Here is a 14,888-nt window from a genome sequence, read left to right as displayed (position 1 = left end):
CCCTCTCCATTTAGGAAATGGACCAAAATCTCGAGAAGGATCAGTTGCGAATGGAAGAAGAGAAAAATCAGTTCAAACAGCAAATGGATAACCTACGGGAAGAGTTGACTGCTAACCTAAATACAGCCAATCAAGAGGCAAGGATAAGATTAGTCACACTGCTAATCTTAAATATGATTGTGTAATTAAAACAGTTATGCCTGGAAAATTGTTCAGTGCCATGACTCTCACTAAGTGCCCCACAGTAAAAATAATTTTGAAAATATTCTGTCTTTAGAAACAAAAGATCTGTCTGCTTGTGTCAAATGGAAAATGTCAGCTTGATTGGAATGTAGAAAGTCTATGTATGCGTTATAGAATAAGAAACTTTCAGGTCCGAGATTGATAAATGTTTGTTAAGTAAGGATGTGGAGCAAAATGCAGGTAAATAGAGCTGAGGTATGGATCAGCCATGACCGAGTTGAATGGTGGAACAAGCTTGGAGGGCCGAATGGCCTATTCTTGCTTCCATGTTCCTATAAGAGATTGAGGAAGAAGAGGAGACCTGGGGTGAATTACTGGATTTTGCTCTGAGCAGTTCGTTAGACTTGCACTTGCCCATGGACTTTCTATGTGCTTTTGCATGGCAAATTGCTGCTGTTCAACCATCCAAAAAGCGCAGTGCTCTCCACAGGGCATCTGGAACCTGTCTGAACAGGATAAGCAACTGTGTATCTCCTTAACCAATCAGGTTGAATAAACTTTAATGAGCAGCACATAGTCTGAGCCAGGAAGTGTCAGTTAGAATTTTGAATTTAATGTCAAATCAGGTACAGAAAGTGAAATATAGAGAGGGAAAGAAATATTGGATTAAGAGAGATAAAAGAGACAGAAAGAAAAAGTTTAAAAATGTATTTAATTTAAAAAAAATCTCCCAACAATAATTAAAAGCTGAATTAATGAGACTCCGCATTTGGAAAAATTAATTTTCAGTGCTGGGGAGGTTGTTTGGCAGTAATTAAGACTTACCACACTGTTAAAGGGTACTTGCATTGGATTGGACAAGCCCAAACTTTTTTTGGAAAGTTTAGTCCCTATCTATGAGGTAAGTACAGCAGCTGTGTACTGTTCAATATATTTGAATGGCGAGTCAGACGGCAATATGCTATTTACATGCAACTTTTGGAGGAGCAAGGCACCTCGTCAGAAACTTTCCGATTTCCACGTTTAATTGCGGATGTGCAGTCACCAGAAGTTACTGTCCGATTTTCACATAATTAACATAGAAACTTAGTGCAGAAGGAGGCCATTCCAGACCATTGTGTCCACGCCAGCCGACAAAGAGCCGCACGGCCCTTGGTCAGCAGCCCTAAAGGTTACATATAAACCTATGAACAATGACGGAAAGGCAAAGAGCACCCAACCAACCAATCCGCCTCACCACAACTGCGATACCCCTTATACTAAAACATTCTACACTCCCCCCCAACCGAGCCATGTGATCTCCTGGGAGAGGCAATAAACAGAAAAAAACCCAGGCCAACTTAGGGAGAAAAAATCTGGGAAAATTCCTATTCGACCCATCCAGACGATCGAAACTAGTCCAGGAATCACCCTGGCCGTATTCTATTCCCTGCAGTTCTTACCATTATATCTGCTCCATCCAACAAAATATCATCCAGTCTAATCCCAATTACCAACTCTAGGTCCGTAACCCTGCAGGTTATTGCACTTTAAGTGCCCATCCAACCATCTCTTAAAAGTGGTGAGGGTTTCTACATCCACCACTCTTCCAGGCAACGAGTTCCAGATCCTCACAACCCTCTGCGTAAAGAAGACCCCCCCCTCAAATCCCCTCTAAACCTTCCACCAACCACCTTTAAACTTTGCCCCCTCATAATAGACCCCTCCACCAATGGAAATAGACCCTTACTATCCACTATGTCCAGGCCCCTCAATATTGTGTACACCTCAATGAGGTCTCCTCTCAACCTCCTCTGTTCCAATGAGAACAAACCCAGTCTATCCAATCTGTCCTCATAACTAAGGTTCTCCATTCCAGGCAGCATTCTAGTAAATCTCTGCACCCTCTCTAGTGCAATCATGTCCTTCCTATAATACGGCGACCAGAACTGCACACAATACTCCAGCTGTGGCCTAACCAAAGTATTATACAATTTAAGCATAACCTCCCTGCTCTTATATTCTATGCCTCGGCCAATAAAGGCAAGCATTCCGTATGCCTTCTTAACCACCTTATCCACCTGGCCTGCTACTTTCAGGGATCTGTGGACAGGCACTCCAAGGTCCCTTTGTTCATCTACACTATTAAGTGGCCTAATGCTTAATGTGTATACCCTTTCCTTATTAGCCCTCCCAAAGTGCATCACCTCACAGTGAGGGTTGTTCGTCTTACTGTTATTTTTACAGCAAAATCTGGCCCACTGTTCCAAATCATGATTGGACTGATACACATTGACAAAGTTGGAAAATGTTACTTCTGTTGAGTCGGTTTATGCGATTTGTAGGGGAGTAAAATTGAAACGGGGCTTTTATAATGTACGTTATTGGCCTGTAATTTATTTCAATGTAGAATGTTGTGTCGTGTTGCAACATAGCACTACCAAATAATGTGTATAAATCTTGTAGGGGGCAGGATTGGTAGGTCCTGTTACTACTGTAGAATATATATATTTATTCTTTCAGAATATGACTGCCAGTCTTCAAATTTGTTAAAACTGGATTTTTCATTCATGCAAGCTTACATTTGAGGATATGCTAGCTATTGTCCACTGATAAAATCATTGTGGATATTGCCACTTGAAGAAATCATCTCACCTTTGACCATCATATTTTGTTACTTAAGACATTGTGCTCAATTATTTTTTTTGTCCATTATCAACATTAGATGTTTTTTGGCCTGATGAAATCAAATGTTTCTGTCTCAAGACAGATACTTTATTTTCCTCATCTTGGTGAGAGAATCAGCAAACAACATTGAGACAACTACTGGGCAAATTCTAGAATATTGAACTTTCTTTCTGCCTAAGATTGATGTTTCCCCAGTCTCAGAAAATGCTGATGTTTTATCTGTCAACGAGTGCTTCTTCAAAGGAAGGGTACTGGCCTTCTATCAGAGATATATAGATCACTAAAACGGCTTTGTGGATAGGGCGAAGATGCTGTATCATTCCAGAAAACTAATAATGTCTGACATAAGCCCAGTATTCGTGAAGTTAATAAACAGGGTAGCTAATCTTGCCAGGAAAGCATTGTAATAGTTTGAGACAAAAGCATGGATAAAGGTTTCATCAGCAGATGGGTTTAGGCAGTGACGGCTTTTATGGAGTTGGAAGTAGATGGTCTTTTTGATTGAGACAGTATGGGGTCAGAATCCCAGCTGAGCATCATAGGTTTGTGAGCAGACTAGTTCAGCCTTAGACAGTGGCCGGGGTGGGGGCTGAATTTGGTGGCTAAGGTATAGAGTTTGTAGTGGGGGCTTACAAAAGGTAAAAATTGCTGCTCAACAAAGACTGAAGCCGCGATTTTCCCTACCTCGGTGGCGACGTCGGTGGCGGATCACTGCGTTGTTGCTGGTCTATCCTGGCATCTGACATAACTGTCTCCTGATCGGGCTTGTTAAGCCCGCCCAGTGAGATTTCCGGCCCATTGATGGAAGCAGGTCTGATGATGTAATTGGAAGACGTGTCATCAGCCGATTTCCTTAAAGGGACCATGCGCAAATTTACTTTGACATTTGTACTATCAGTGTTCTACAGCATTGAGGTGCTGCAAACACTAACGAGCACTGTCCACGACTGCACCCAGGCTCTCCCATAATTCTCTCCATATGCTTATGGAGGGAGCCACAGCATGCACGGAGGTTCTCTTCCCTTCCAATGACAGAAGAGACCTCCCCAGGAGACCAACGCAGCCTGGTTGCACATTGCGCAGGAGGGCAAAAGCAGGGATGTCGACAGGATGACCAGGCTGCAGTGCTGCAAACCTTTCAATGATCTCTGATCACAACATTACTGCAAAGCCACACTCAACCTCATCCTGCTGTGCCACTCATCACATCCCCATCATTCCCTGGTCATCAAAATCCACAGCGCAGCCTTGGACAATGTGTACCATTTTCCATACGTCGGGAGCATTCTATCAGCAAGGGCAGACATTGATGACGAGGTCCAACACAGCCTCCAGTGTTTGAAGACCAGGACCTCAAATCTGGCACCAAGCTTATGGTCTGCAGGGCAGTAGTGATATCCGGCCTCCTGTATGGCTCAGAGACGTGACTACATACAGTAGACACCTCTAAAGCAGCGCTGCCTTTGCAAGATACTGCAAATCCACTGGAAGGATAGACGCACCAACGTCGGTGTTCTCGCTTAGGCCAGCATCGAAGTACTGACCACTCGACCAGCTCCGTTGGGCGGGCCACATCGTCCGCATGCCCGACATGAGACTCTCTAAGCAAGCACTCTACTCGGAACTTCTACACGGCAAGCGAACCCCAGGTGGGAAGAGGAAAAGTTTCAAGGACACCCTCAAAGCCCCCTTGATAAAGTGCACCTGGGAATCCCTGGCCCAAGACCCCCTAAAGTGGAGGAAGAGCATCCGGGAGAGTGCTGAGCACCTCGGGTCTTGTTGCCGAGAGTATGCAAAAAATCAAGCACAGACAGCGGAAGGAGTGTGCAATAAACCAGACTCCCCACACACCCTTTCCTTCAACTACTCTCTGCCCCACCTATTAGAGACTGTAATTCCCACATTGGACTCACTTTTAGAGTGGAAGCAAATCTTCTTCGATTTCAAGGGACTGCCTATGATAATTTACAGATCCTTAGCCAACTGGAGGAGACCCTGCTCGACATCATTGGAGAGGAAGTCAGCGAGGCCATGGCAGAGGGAGAAGAAGACGGTGACGCACCGTCACTGCATATGACACTCGCAGACACCAGCTGAGAAACTGGGCGGAATGTAGAGGGTATATAGAGGCGGGATCTGCAAATGGTGAGGCACAAGTGGGCTGCAACAAGGCCAGGGGGAAAGGGTAGCTCAGGAGCTCCCCGGAGGGTGAGTTCGCGCACAAGTTCTGCTGCAATCGACTCAGATGATGACTCAATGGGGCGACCTTCAGAAGAAAGGTGAATGCCATGCACACCAAATTGCTAGATGCAATGGCAAACCTGCCAGAGAACCTCTTGTCAATGTCAAGTGTGGAGGAGTCCGGTTCCAATATTGGACGGGGCTTTGCGCACAGCTTGGAGCCTGTGATTTCCAGCTTGGAAATGATGGACAACTCCAAGAGAGACCTTGTCGACCCAGCCATGATGCTGCGTGTGATGGGGGATGTTGCGGCTTCCATTGCAGTTCAGACGGAAGTCCCAACGTTTCAGTGTTGCTGTCGAAGCGCAAACTGCTCTCCTGCTGGTTGAGCTTGCTGCCACCCAAGCTCAAACTGCTGCCATTGTGGCTGGATTTACCAGTGTTGAATGGGGTTTGCAGGGTGTCGCAGCAGGCCAGTAATCTATCTTCCAACACATTGTTAAAAATGCTGAGGCGCCACCCTGGGGGAATTGCTGTGGGTCTATGGAGCAGGAACCTGCTCTCCTATCTGAGGATAACGGCATTTCACTCCCACCACTGCCATTCTACCGTTGCTCTTTCCGCTGCCTGTCTGTCAGCCAGCCAGCCCAGACTGCTGCCACTCATGCCAAAGTAGTGCAGTCTACAGCCAGGCCTTCTAGCTCCACAGCTGGTCGAGGTTGTCCTGCAAGGCTGTCTGTAGTCTCCCCCATGGAAGGTCATCAGCCTTCCACTTGCCCTACTGCAGCCACTGGGGAGCAAGGAAAAGGGACACACACGACAGTCACAAAGGTATTGCACAAGGCTGATTAGTTCATATTGTAATGTATTAATTTGTTTTGAATGTTTGTTTTGTAATGGCTCTCATTTCAGCTTTGTGCCCAGGAGGATGCTGTGATGTTCTGTGACAGAGGGATGGTGTGATGGGAATGTGGTGAGCAATGGGGATCTGAGGTTTCAGTCACTTGAATCGGAGTCTGATGAGACATTCACGGATAGCCCATCCAGAATGGGGATTTGCTGCCTGCCTCCTCCCTTCCTCTTTGTCCTCCTCCTCTTCGTCTTCCTTCTCTTCCTCTTCCCCTTCATCCTCTCTCCCCCATTTTCCTTCTGAGGTGGTCTCGCAATCGCTGGTGGCAAGGGCTAAGCCCTCATGATAGCTAAGTTGTGAAGTGTGCAGCACTCCGAAATGGGACACCTGCTCCGGCAAGTTCTGGAGGGCTCCTCCCAAGTTCTCAAGACAGCGGACCGTTGCTTTAGCAGCCTGATGGCCTGCTTGATGATGTTTCTGGTGGCAGCGTGGTTGTCATTATATGCGCATGGGTGGGGGAGTTGCAGAGAGGAGTTGTCAGCCAGGTGCAGAGTGGATGATCCTTGTTTCCGAGCAGCCACCTTCAGATTTGACGTGGTGGCTGGAAGATTACTGGCACACCGAACTCTCGCAGGGTGAAGACATCATGATTGCTGCCAGGATAGTGGGCATTGACCATCATGATGCACTGGGCGTGGTCGCACAAGAACTGCACATTAAGTGAGTGGTACCCTTTGATGTTCCGGAAGACATCAGGATTGGTATACGATGCCCACAAAGCCATGTTGTGCAGTCGATGGCGCCTGCACCATGGGCAAGTCCGCTATCCGGCAGAGCCACATGCGCGCTCCTCCTGCTTCTCTCTGGTCAGAGAATGGACAATGTAGTCCCTTATCCTGGTGTAGAGAGCCTGTGGGACATCCCGGTTGCAGTGATGGACGGCGAACTGTGAGATGTTAGCTATGTCTCCTGTTGCAGACTGGAAGAATCTGCTGCCGAAGAAATTGAGCACTATGGTGACCTGGAGGGCTACTGAGAGAGCTGTGGTCACCCAGTTCTGAGGCTGCAGGTCTGATTGCAGAGTTCTGTGACCACCTCCTTGGTGAAGCGAAGCCTCCTAATACATTGCTCCTCATTTAAGTAGAGGCAAGAGACATGGTCTGAGAAGACATTAGGCGGATAAGGCCTCTTGTTGAAAACTTTCCTGGCCCGCCCTTCTCCTTCTGTGCGCATCTTCTCCTCTTCGCTGCTTCTGCTCCCTCTCCCGAAGATACTCAATATCGAGGATAATATGTCCTTACTATACAATATAAATGCACACGAGGTCCATATTTGAGAGAAGATCAATCTGTGACCAGTAACCTTTGTTAGCCAGCACTGAAGTGAAGAAGGTGGGTGGAGCTTCCTCTTTTATACCTGAAAGTCCAGGTTAGAAGTGTCTCCCACAAGTTCGCCCCTTGTGGTCAATGTTCTCAAGGTGCACAACTTAGGTCAGCTTATACATGGGTTACAATGATATAGAAACATAGAAAATAGGTGCAGGAGTAAGCCATTCGGCCCTTCACTGCCATTCAATGAGTTCATGGCTGAACATGCAACTTCAGTACCCCATTCCTGCTTTCTCGTCATACCCCTTGATCCCCTGAGTAGTAAGGACTATATCTAATTCCTTTTTGAATATATTTAGTGAATTGGCCTCAACAACTTTCTGTGGTAGAGAATTCCACAGGTTCACCACTCTCTGGGTGAAGAAGTTTCTCCTCATCTCGGTCCTAAATGGCTTACCCCTTATCCTTAGACTGTGACTCCTGGTCTGGACTTCCCCAACATTGGGAATATTCTTCCTGCATCCAACCTGTCTAAACCCATCAGAATTTTAAACGTTTCTATGAGATCCCCTCTCATTCTTCTAAACTCCAGTGAATACAAGCCCAGTTGATCCAGTCTTTCTTGATATGTCAGTCCCGCCATCCCGGGAATCAGTCTGGTGAACCTACATATGGATTGGTCAAATCAAATCGCACGGGGTAGCCTGGAGGAGGAATTCATAGAATGCATACGGGATTGTTTCTTAGGACAGTATGTTACAGAACCTACAAGGGAGCAAGCTATCTTAGATCTGGTCCTGTGTAATGAGACAGGAAAAATAAACTATCTCCTAGTAAAAGATCCTCTCGGAATGAGTGATCACAGTATGGTTGAATTTGAAATACAGATTGAGGGTGAGGAAGTAGTGTCTCATACGAGCGTACTATGCTTAAACAAAGGGGACTACAGTGGGATGAGGGCAGAGTTGGCTAAAGTGGACTGGAAACACAGACTAAACGGTGGCACAATTGAGGAACAGTGGAGGACTTTTAAGGAGCTCTTTCATAATGCTTAACAAAAATATATTCCAGTGAAAAAGAAGGGCGGTAAGAGAAGGGATAACCAGCCGTGGATAACTAAGGAAATAAAGGAGAGCATCAAATTAAAGACCAATGCCTATAAGGTGGCCAAGATTAGTGGGAAACTAGAAGATTGGGAAAATTTTAAACAACAGCAAAGAATGACTAAAAATGCAATAAAGAAAGAAAAGATAGATTACGAAGGTAAACTGGCGCAAAACATAAAAACAGATAGTAAAAGCTTTTACAGATATATAAAACGGAAAAGAGTGACTAAAGTAAATGTTGGTCCCTTAGAAGATGAGAAGGGGGATTTAATAATGGGAAATGAGGAAATGGCTGAGACCTTAAACAATTATTTTGCTTCGGTCTTCACAGTGGAAGACACAAAAACCATGCCAAAAATTGCTGGTCACAGGAATGTGGGAAGGGAGGATCTTGAGACAATCACTATCACTAGGGGGGTAGTGCTGGACAGGCTAATGGGACTCAAGGTAGACAAGTCCCCTGGTCCTGATGAAATGCATCCCAGGGTATTAAAAGAGATGGCAGAAGTTATAGCAGATGCATTCGTTATAATCTACCAAAATTCTCTGGACTCTGGGGAGGTACCAGCGGATTGGAAAGCAGCTAATGTAACGCCTCTGTTTAAAAAAGGGGGCAGACAAAAGACAGGTAACTATAGGCCGGTTAGTTTAACATCTATAGTGGGGAAAATGATTGAAACTATCATTAAGGAAGAAATAGCAGGACATCCAGCTAGGAATAGTGCAATCAAGCAGACACAGCATGGATTCATGAAGGGGAAACCATGTTTAACTAATTTACTGGAATTCTTTGAGGATATAACGAGCATGGTGGATAGAGGTGTACCGATGGATGTGGTGTATTTAGATTTCCAAAAGGCATTCGATAAGGTGCCACACAAAAGGTGACTGCAGAAGATAAAGGTACGCGGAGTCAGAGGAAATGTATTAGCATGGATAGAGAATTGGCTGGCAAACAGAAAGCAGAGAGTCGGGATAAATGGGTCCTTTTCGGGTTGGAAATCGGTGGTTAGTGGTGTGCCACAGGGATCGGTGCTGGGACCACAACTGTTTGCAAGATACATAGATGACCTGGAAGAGGGGACAGAGTGTAGTGTAACAAAATTTGCAGATGGCACAAAGATTAGTGGGAAAGCGGGTTGTGTAGAGGACACAGAGAGGCTGCAAAGAGATTTGGATAGGTTAAGCGAATAGGCTAAGGTTTGGTAGATGGAATACAATGTCAGAAAGTGTGAGGTCATCCACCTTGGGGGGGAAAAAAAACAGTAAAAGGGAATATTATTTGAATGGGGAGAAATTACAACATGCTGTGGTGCAGAGGGACCTGGGGGTCCTTGTGCATGAAACTCTCCCAAAAAGTTAATTTGCAGGTGCAGCAGGTAATCAGGAAGGCAAATGGAATGTTGGCCTTCATTGCGAGAGGGATGGAGTACAAAAGCAGGGAGGTCCTGCTGCAACTGTATAGGGTATTGGTGAGGCTGCACCTGGAGTACTGCGTGCAGTTTTGGTCACCTTTCTTAAGGAAGGATATACTAGCGTTGAAGGGGGTACAGAGACGATTCACTAGGCTGATTCCGGAGATGAGGGGGTTACCTTATGATGATAGATTGAGTAGACTGGGTCTTTGAGGGGTGATCTTATAGAAACATTTAAAATAATGAAAGGGATAGACAAGATAGAGGCAGAGAGGTTGTTTCCACTGGTCGGGGAGACTAGAACTAGGGGCCACAGCCTCAAAATACGGGGGAGCCAATTTAAAACCGAGTTGAGAAGGAATTTCTTCTCCCAGAGGGTTGTGAATCTGTGGAATTATCTGCCCAAGGAAGCAGTTGAGGCAAGCTCATTGAATGTATTCAAGTCACAGATAGATAGATTTTTAACCAATAAGGGAATTAAGGGTTATGGGGAGCAGGCGGGTAGGTGGAGCTGAGTCCACGTCCAGATCAGCCATGATCTTGTTGAATGGCGGAGCAGGCTCGAGGGGCTAGATGGCCTACTCTTGTTCCTAATTCTTATGTTCTTATGAACCTTCGCTGCACTCCCTCAATAGCAAGAATGTCCTTCCCCAAGTTAGGAGACCAAAACTGTACACAATACTGCAGGTGTGGCCTCACCAAGGCCCTGTACAACTGTAGTAACACCTCCCTGCCCCTGTACTCAAATCCCCTCGCTATGAAGGCCAACATGCCATTTGCTTTCTTAACCGCCTGCTGTACCTGCTACCAACCTTCAATGACTAATGTACCATGACACCCAGGTCTCGTTGCACCTCCCCTTTTCCTAATCTGTCACCATTCAGATAATAGTCTGTCTCTGTTTTTACCACTAAAGTGGATAACCTCACATTTATCTACATTATACTTCATCTGCCATGCATTTGCTCACTCACCTAACCTATCCGAGTCACTCTGCAGCCTCATAGTATCCTCCTCGCAGCTCACACTGCCACCCAACTTCGTTTCACCCACAAATTGCATTTAATCCCCTCGTCTAAATCATTAATGTACAATGTAAACAGCTGGGGCCCCAGCACAGAACCTTGCGGTACCCCACTAGTCACTGCCTGCCATTCTGAAAAGTACCCATTTACTCCTACTCTTTGCTTCCTGTCTGCCAACCAGTTCTCAATCCACGTCAGCACACTACCCCCAATCCCATGTGCTTTAACTTTGCACATTAATCTCTTGTGTGGGACCTTGTCGAAAGCCTTCTGAAAGTCCAAATACACCACATCAATTGGTTCTCCCTTGTCCACTCGACTGGAAACATCCTCAAAAAATTCCAGAAGATTTGCCAAGCATGATTTTCCTTTCACAAATCCATGCTGACTTGGACCTATCATGTCACCTCTTTCCAAATGCGCTGCTATGACATCCTTAATAATTGATTCCATCATTTTATCCACGACCGATGTCAGGCTGACCGGTGTATAATTCCCTGTTTTCTCTCTCCCTCCTTTTTGAAAAAGTGGGGTGACATTGGCTACCCTCCACTGCACAGGAACTGAACCAGAATCTATGTAATGTTGGAAAATGACTGTCAATGCATCCGCTATTTCCAAGGCCATCTCCTTAAGTACTCTGGGATGCAGTCCATCAGGCCCTGGGAATTTATCGGCCTTCAATCCCATCAATTTCCCCAACAAAATTTCCCGACTAATAAGGATTTCCCTCAGTTCCTCCTCCTTACTAGACCCTCTGACCCCTTTTATATCCGGAAGGTTGTTTGTGTCCTCCTTAGTGAATACCGAACCAAAGTACTTGTTCAATTGGACTGCCATTTCTTTGTTCCCCGTTATGACTTCCCCTGATTCTGACTGCAGAGGACCTACGTTTGTCTTTACTAACCTTTTTCTCTTTACAGATCTATAGAAACTTTTGCAGTCTGTCTTAATGTTCCCTGCAAGCTTCCTCTCGTACTCTCTTTTCCCTGCCTTAATCAAACTCTTTGTCATCCTCTGCTGGGTTCTAAATGTCTCCCAGTCCCCGGGTTCACTGCTATTTCTGGTCAATTTGTATGCCACTTCCTTGGCTTTAATACTATCCCTGATTTCCCTTGATAACCACAGTTGAGCCACCTTCCCTTTTTTATTTTTACACCAGACTGGGATGTACAATTGTTGTAGTTCATCCATGCTGTCTCTAAATGTCTGCCATTGCCCATCCACAGTCAACCCCTTAAGTATCATTCGCCAATCTATCCTAGCCAATTCACTCCTCATACCTTCAAAGTTACTCTTTAAGTTCTGGACCATGGTCTCTGAATTAACTGTTTCATTCTCCATCCTAATGTAGAATTCCACCATATTATGGCCACTCTTTCCCAAGGGACCTCGCACAACGAGATAGCTAATTAATCCTCTCTCATTACACAACACCCAGTCTAAGATGGCCTCCCCTCTAGTTGGTTCCTCGACATATTGGTCTAGAAAACCATCTCTTATGCACTCCAGGAAATCCTCCTCCACCGTATTGCTTCCAGTTTGGTTAGCCCAATCTATATGCATATTAAAGTTACGCATGATAACTGCTGCACCTTTATTGCATGCACCCCTAATTTCCTGTTTGATGCCCTCCCCAACATCACTACTGCTGTTTGGAGGGTCTGTACACAACTCCCACTAACGTTTTTTGCCCTTTGGTGTTCTGCAGCTCTACCCATATAGATTCCACATCATCCAAGCTAATGTCCTTCCTAACTATTGCATTAATCTCCTCTTTAACCAGCAATGCTACCCCACCTCCTTTTCCTTTTATTCTATCCTTCCTGAATGTTGAATACCCATGGATGTTGAGTTCCCAGCCCTGATCATCCTGGAGCCACGTCTCTGTAATCCCAATCACATCATATCTGTTAACATCTATTTGCACAGTTAATTCATCCACCTTATTACGGATACTCCTTGCATTAAGACACAAAGCCTTCAGGCTTGTTTTTTTAACACCCTTTGTCCTTTTAGAATTATGATGTCGTGTGGCCCTTTTTGTTTCTTGCCTTTGTTTACTCAGCCTTCCACTATTGCTTTTTACCTTTCTACCATCTGTTTCTGACTCCATATTACTTCGCCCTATCTCGCTGCATCGGTTCCCATCCCCCTGCCATGTTAGTTTAAACACTGCCGAACTGCATTAGCAAATGTTACCCCCAGGACATCAGTTCCAGTCCTGCCCAAGTGCAGACCGTCCCTTTTGTACAGGTCCCACTTCCCCCAGAACTGGTTCCAATGTCCCAGGAATTTGAATCCCTCCCTCTTGTACCACTGCTCAAGCCACGTATTTATTCTAACTATCCTGCTCCATCTACTCTGATTAGCACGTGGCACTGGTAGCAATCCAGAGATTACTACCTTTTGTGGTCCTACTTTTTAATTTGACTCCTAGCTCCCTAAATTCAGCTTGTCGGACCTCTTCCTGCTTCTTACCTATATCGTTGGTACCTACATGTACCACGACAACTGGCTGTTCACCTTCCCTCTCCAGAATGCTCTGCAGCCGCTCATAGACATCCTTGACCCTTGCACCAGGGAGGCAACATACCATCCTGGAGTCTCGGTTGCGGCCGCAGAAACTCCTATCTATTCCCCTTACAATAGAGTCCCCTATCACTATAGCTCTCCCACTCTTTTTCCCACCCTTCTGTGCAGCAGAGCCACGCACGGTGCCATGAACCTGGCTGTTGGTGCCTTCCCCTGGTAAGTCATCTCCCCGAACAGTATCCAAAACGGTATATCTGTTTTGGAGCGAGATGACCGCAGGGGACTCCTGCACTACCTTCCTGCTCTTGCCTTGTCTCTTGGTCACCCATTCACTATCTGTCCTAACCCTTACCTGCGGTGTGACCAACTCACTAAATGTGCTATCCACAACATTCTCAGCATCGCGCATGCTCCAGAGTGAGTCCATCCGCAGCTCCAGTGCCGTCATGCGGTCTGTCAGGAGCTGTAGCTGGACACACTTCCCGCACACATAGTAGTCAGGGACACTGGAAGCGTCACTGACTTCCCACATAGCACAGGAGGAGCATGACACGAGTCTGAGCTCTCCTGCCATGACTTAACCCTTAAATTAATTTACTTACTAAAATTTACTTAAACACCAAACAGCTACTTATTGGTTGGCTGCCAATTAAACCAATCTAACAGTCAGTCTAAAAGAGAGTTATCCTTACCAGTCGAACAGCCAACCACTTACCAGCTTGGCTGTGATGTCACCTCTCGATTTCGCACCCCTCTATCTTTGTCTGCAACTGGTTGGGCTGGTCTCTGGGCCTCCGTCTCCTACTCTCGCACTCCTTATCAGCTGCTCTAGTGTCAGCACTGGTAGGAAAAACAAGACAAAACAGCACCTGCCACCCCCACTTGCTCTTAAAACTCACCCACTTACCAAACTCAGAAATGCCACTCTATGCTGTTGCACTCCGTGCTCTGCACGAGCTACCTCTTTTTAAACTGTATCTAGGTCAGATGACTCACTACTGGTCAGTTGTTTACAGAACTGGCTTCAACCAGCTGCTAATTGCCTCCTACTGGAGAGTTACCTTGTTTTTCTCTGCCTAAACCTGAAAGATTCCCAACTATTTAACTTTTCCCCTTTAAATTAAACTGCTACTTACTTAGAAGCTTCTGGCAGCTGCCACTAACAATTTACTCCAGCCTCCAAATGGTTTAAAGAGAATAACCCTTAAAACTCACCCACTTACCAAACTCACAAATGCCACTTTATGCTGTTGCACTCCATTGTTGAATACATGACATCACCTCCCCCGCAAAGTCTTATTGGGATCACAAGTTAAGTCTCTCTTGTAGAGTGCCTGAGTTGGGGTTCCGGTTGTCAGGCGCTGGCCTGAGTGTCTGCTGTTTGCGGTGCCTCAGGCCTGTCCGGACTGCCCACAGTGACTGGGCTCTCCTCCACTTGGTTCCGGTGTTCGGTCACCTGTGGTGGAGTAAACTCTACGTTGTGTTCTTCCTCTGCTGCTTCTATGGTGTTGCTGAACCTCCTTTTAGTTTGATCCACGTGTTTGTGGCAGATTTGTCCATTGGTAAGTTTAACTACCAAAATCCTATTTCCTTCTTTG

The 14,888-nt window shown here is 45.8% G+C and overlaps 1 protein-coding gene across 1 annotated transcript in view; it reads left to right on the top strand.

The window, feature by feature from the left end:
- The window catches only part of LOC139242554 (protein FAM184A-like), a 36,599-nt gene extending 33,883 nt beyond the window's left edge, over positions 1–2,716 (top strand). The window contains exon 5 of the mRNA XM_070870413.1: positions 15–2,716. Coding sequence (XP_070726514.1) covers positions 15–185 — 171 coding nt within the window. The 3' untranslated portion in view covers positions 186–2,716. The remainder of the gene's footprint in view (positions 1–14) is intronic.
- The last annotated feature ends 12,172 nt before the right edge of the window (positions 2,717–14,888 follow it).

This window comes from Pristiophorus japonicus, unplaced genomic scaffold (assembly GCF_044704955.1).
Source record: "Pristiophorus japonicus isolate sPriJap1 unplaced genomic scaffold, sPriJap1.hap1 HAP1_SCAFFOLD_1370, whole genome shotgun sequence".
In the NCBI taxonomy this organism is placed as follows: domain Eukaryota; kingdom Metazoa; phylum Chordata; class Chondrichthyes; family Pristiophoridae; genus Pristiophorus; species Pristiophorus japonicus.
Note: the sequence above shows the minus strand (reverse complement) of the source record. Positions and strands in the feature narration are given on the sequence as shown.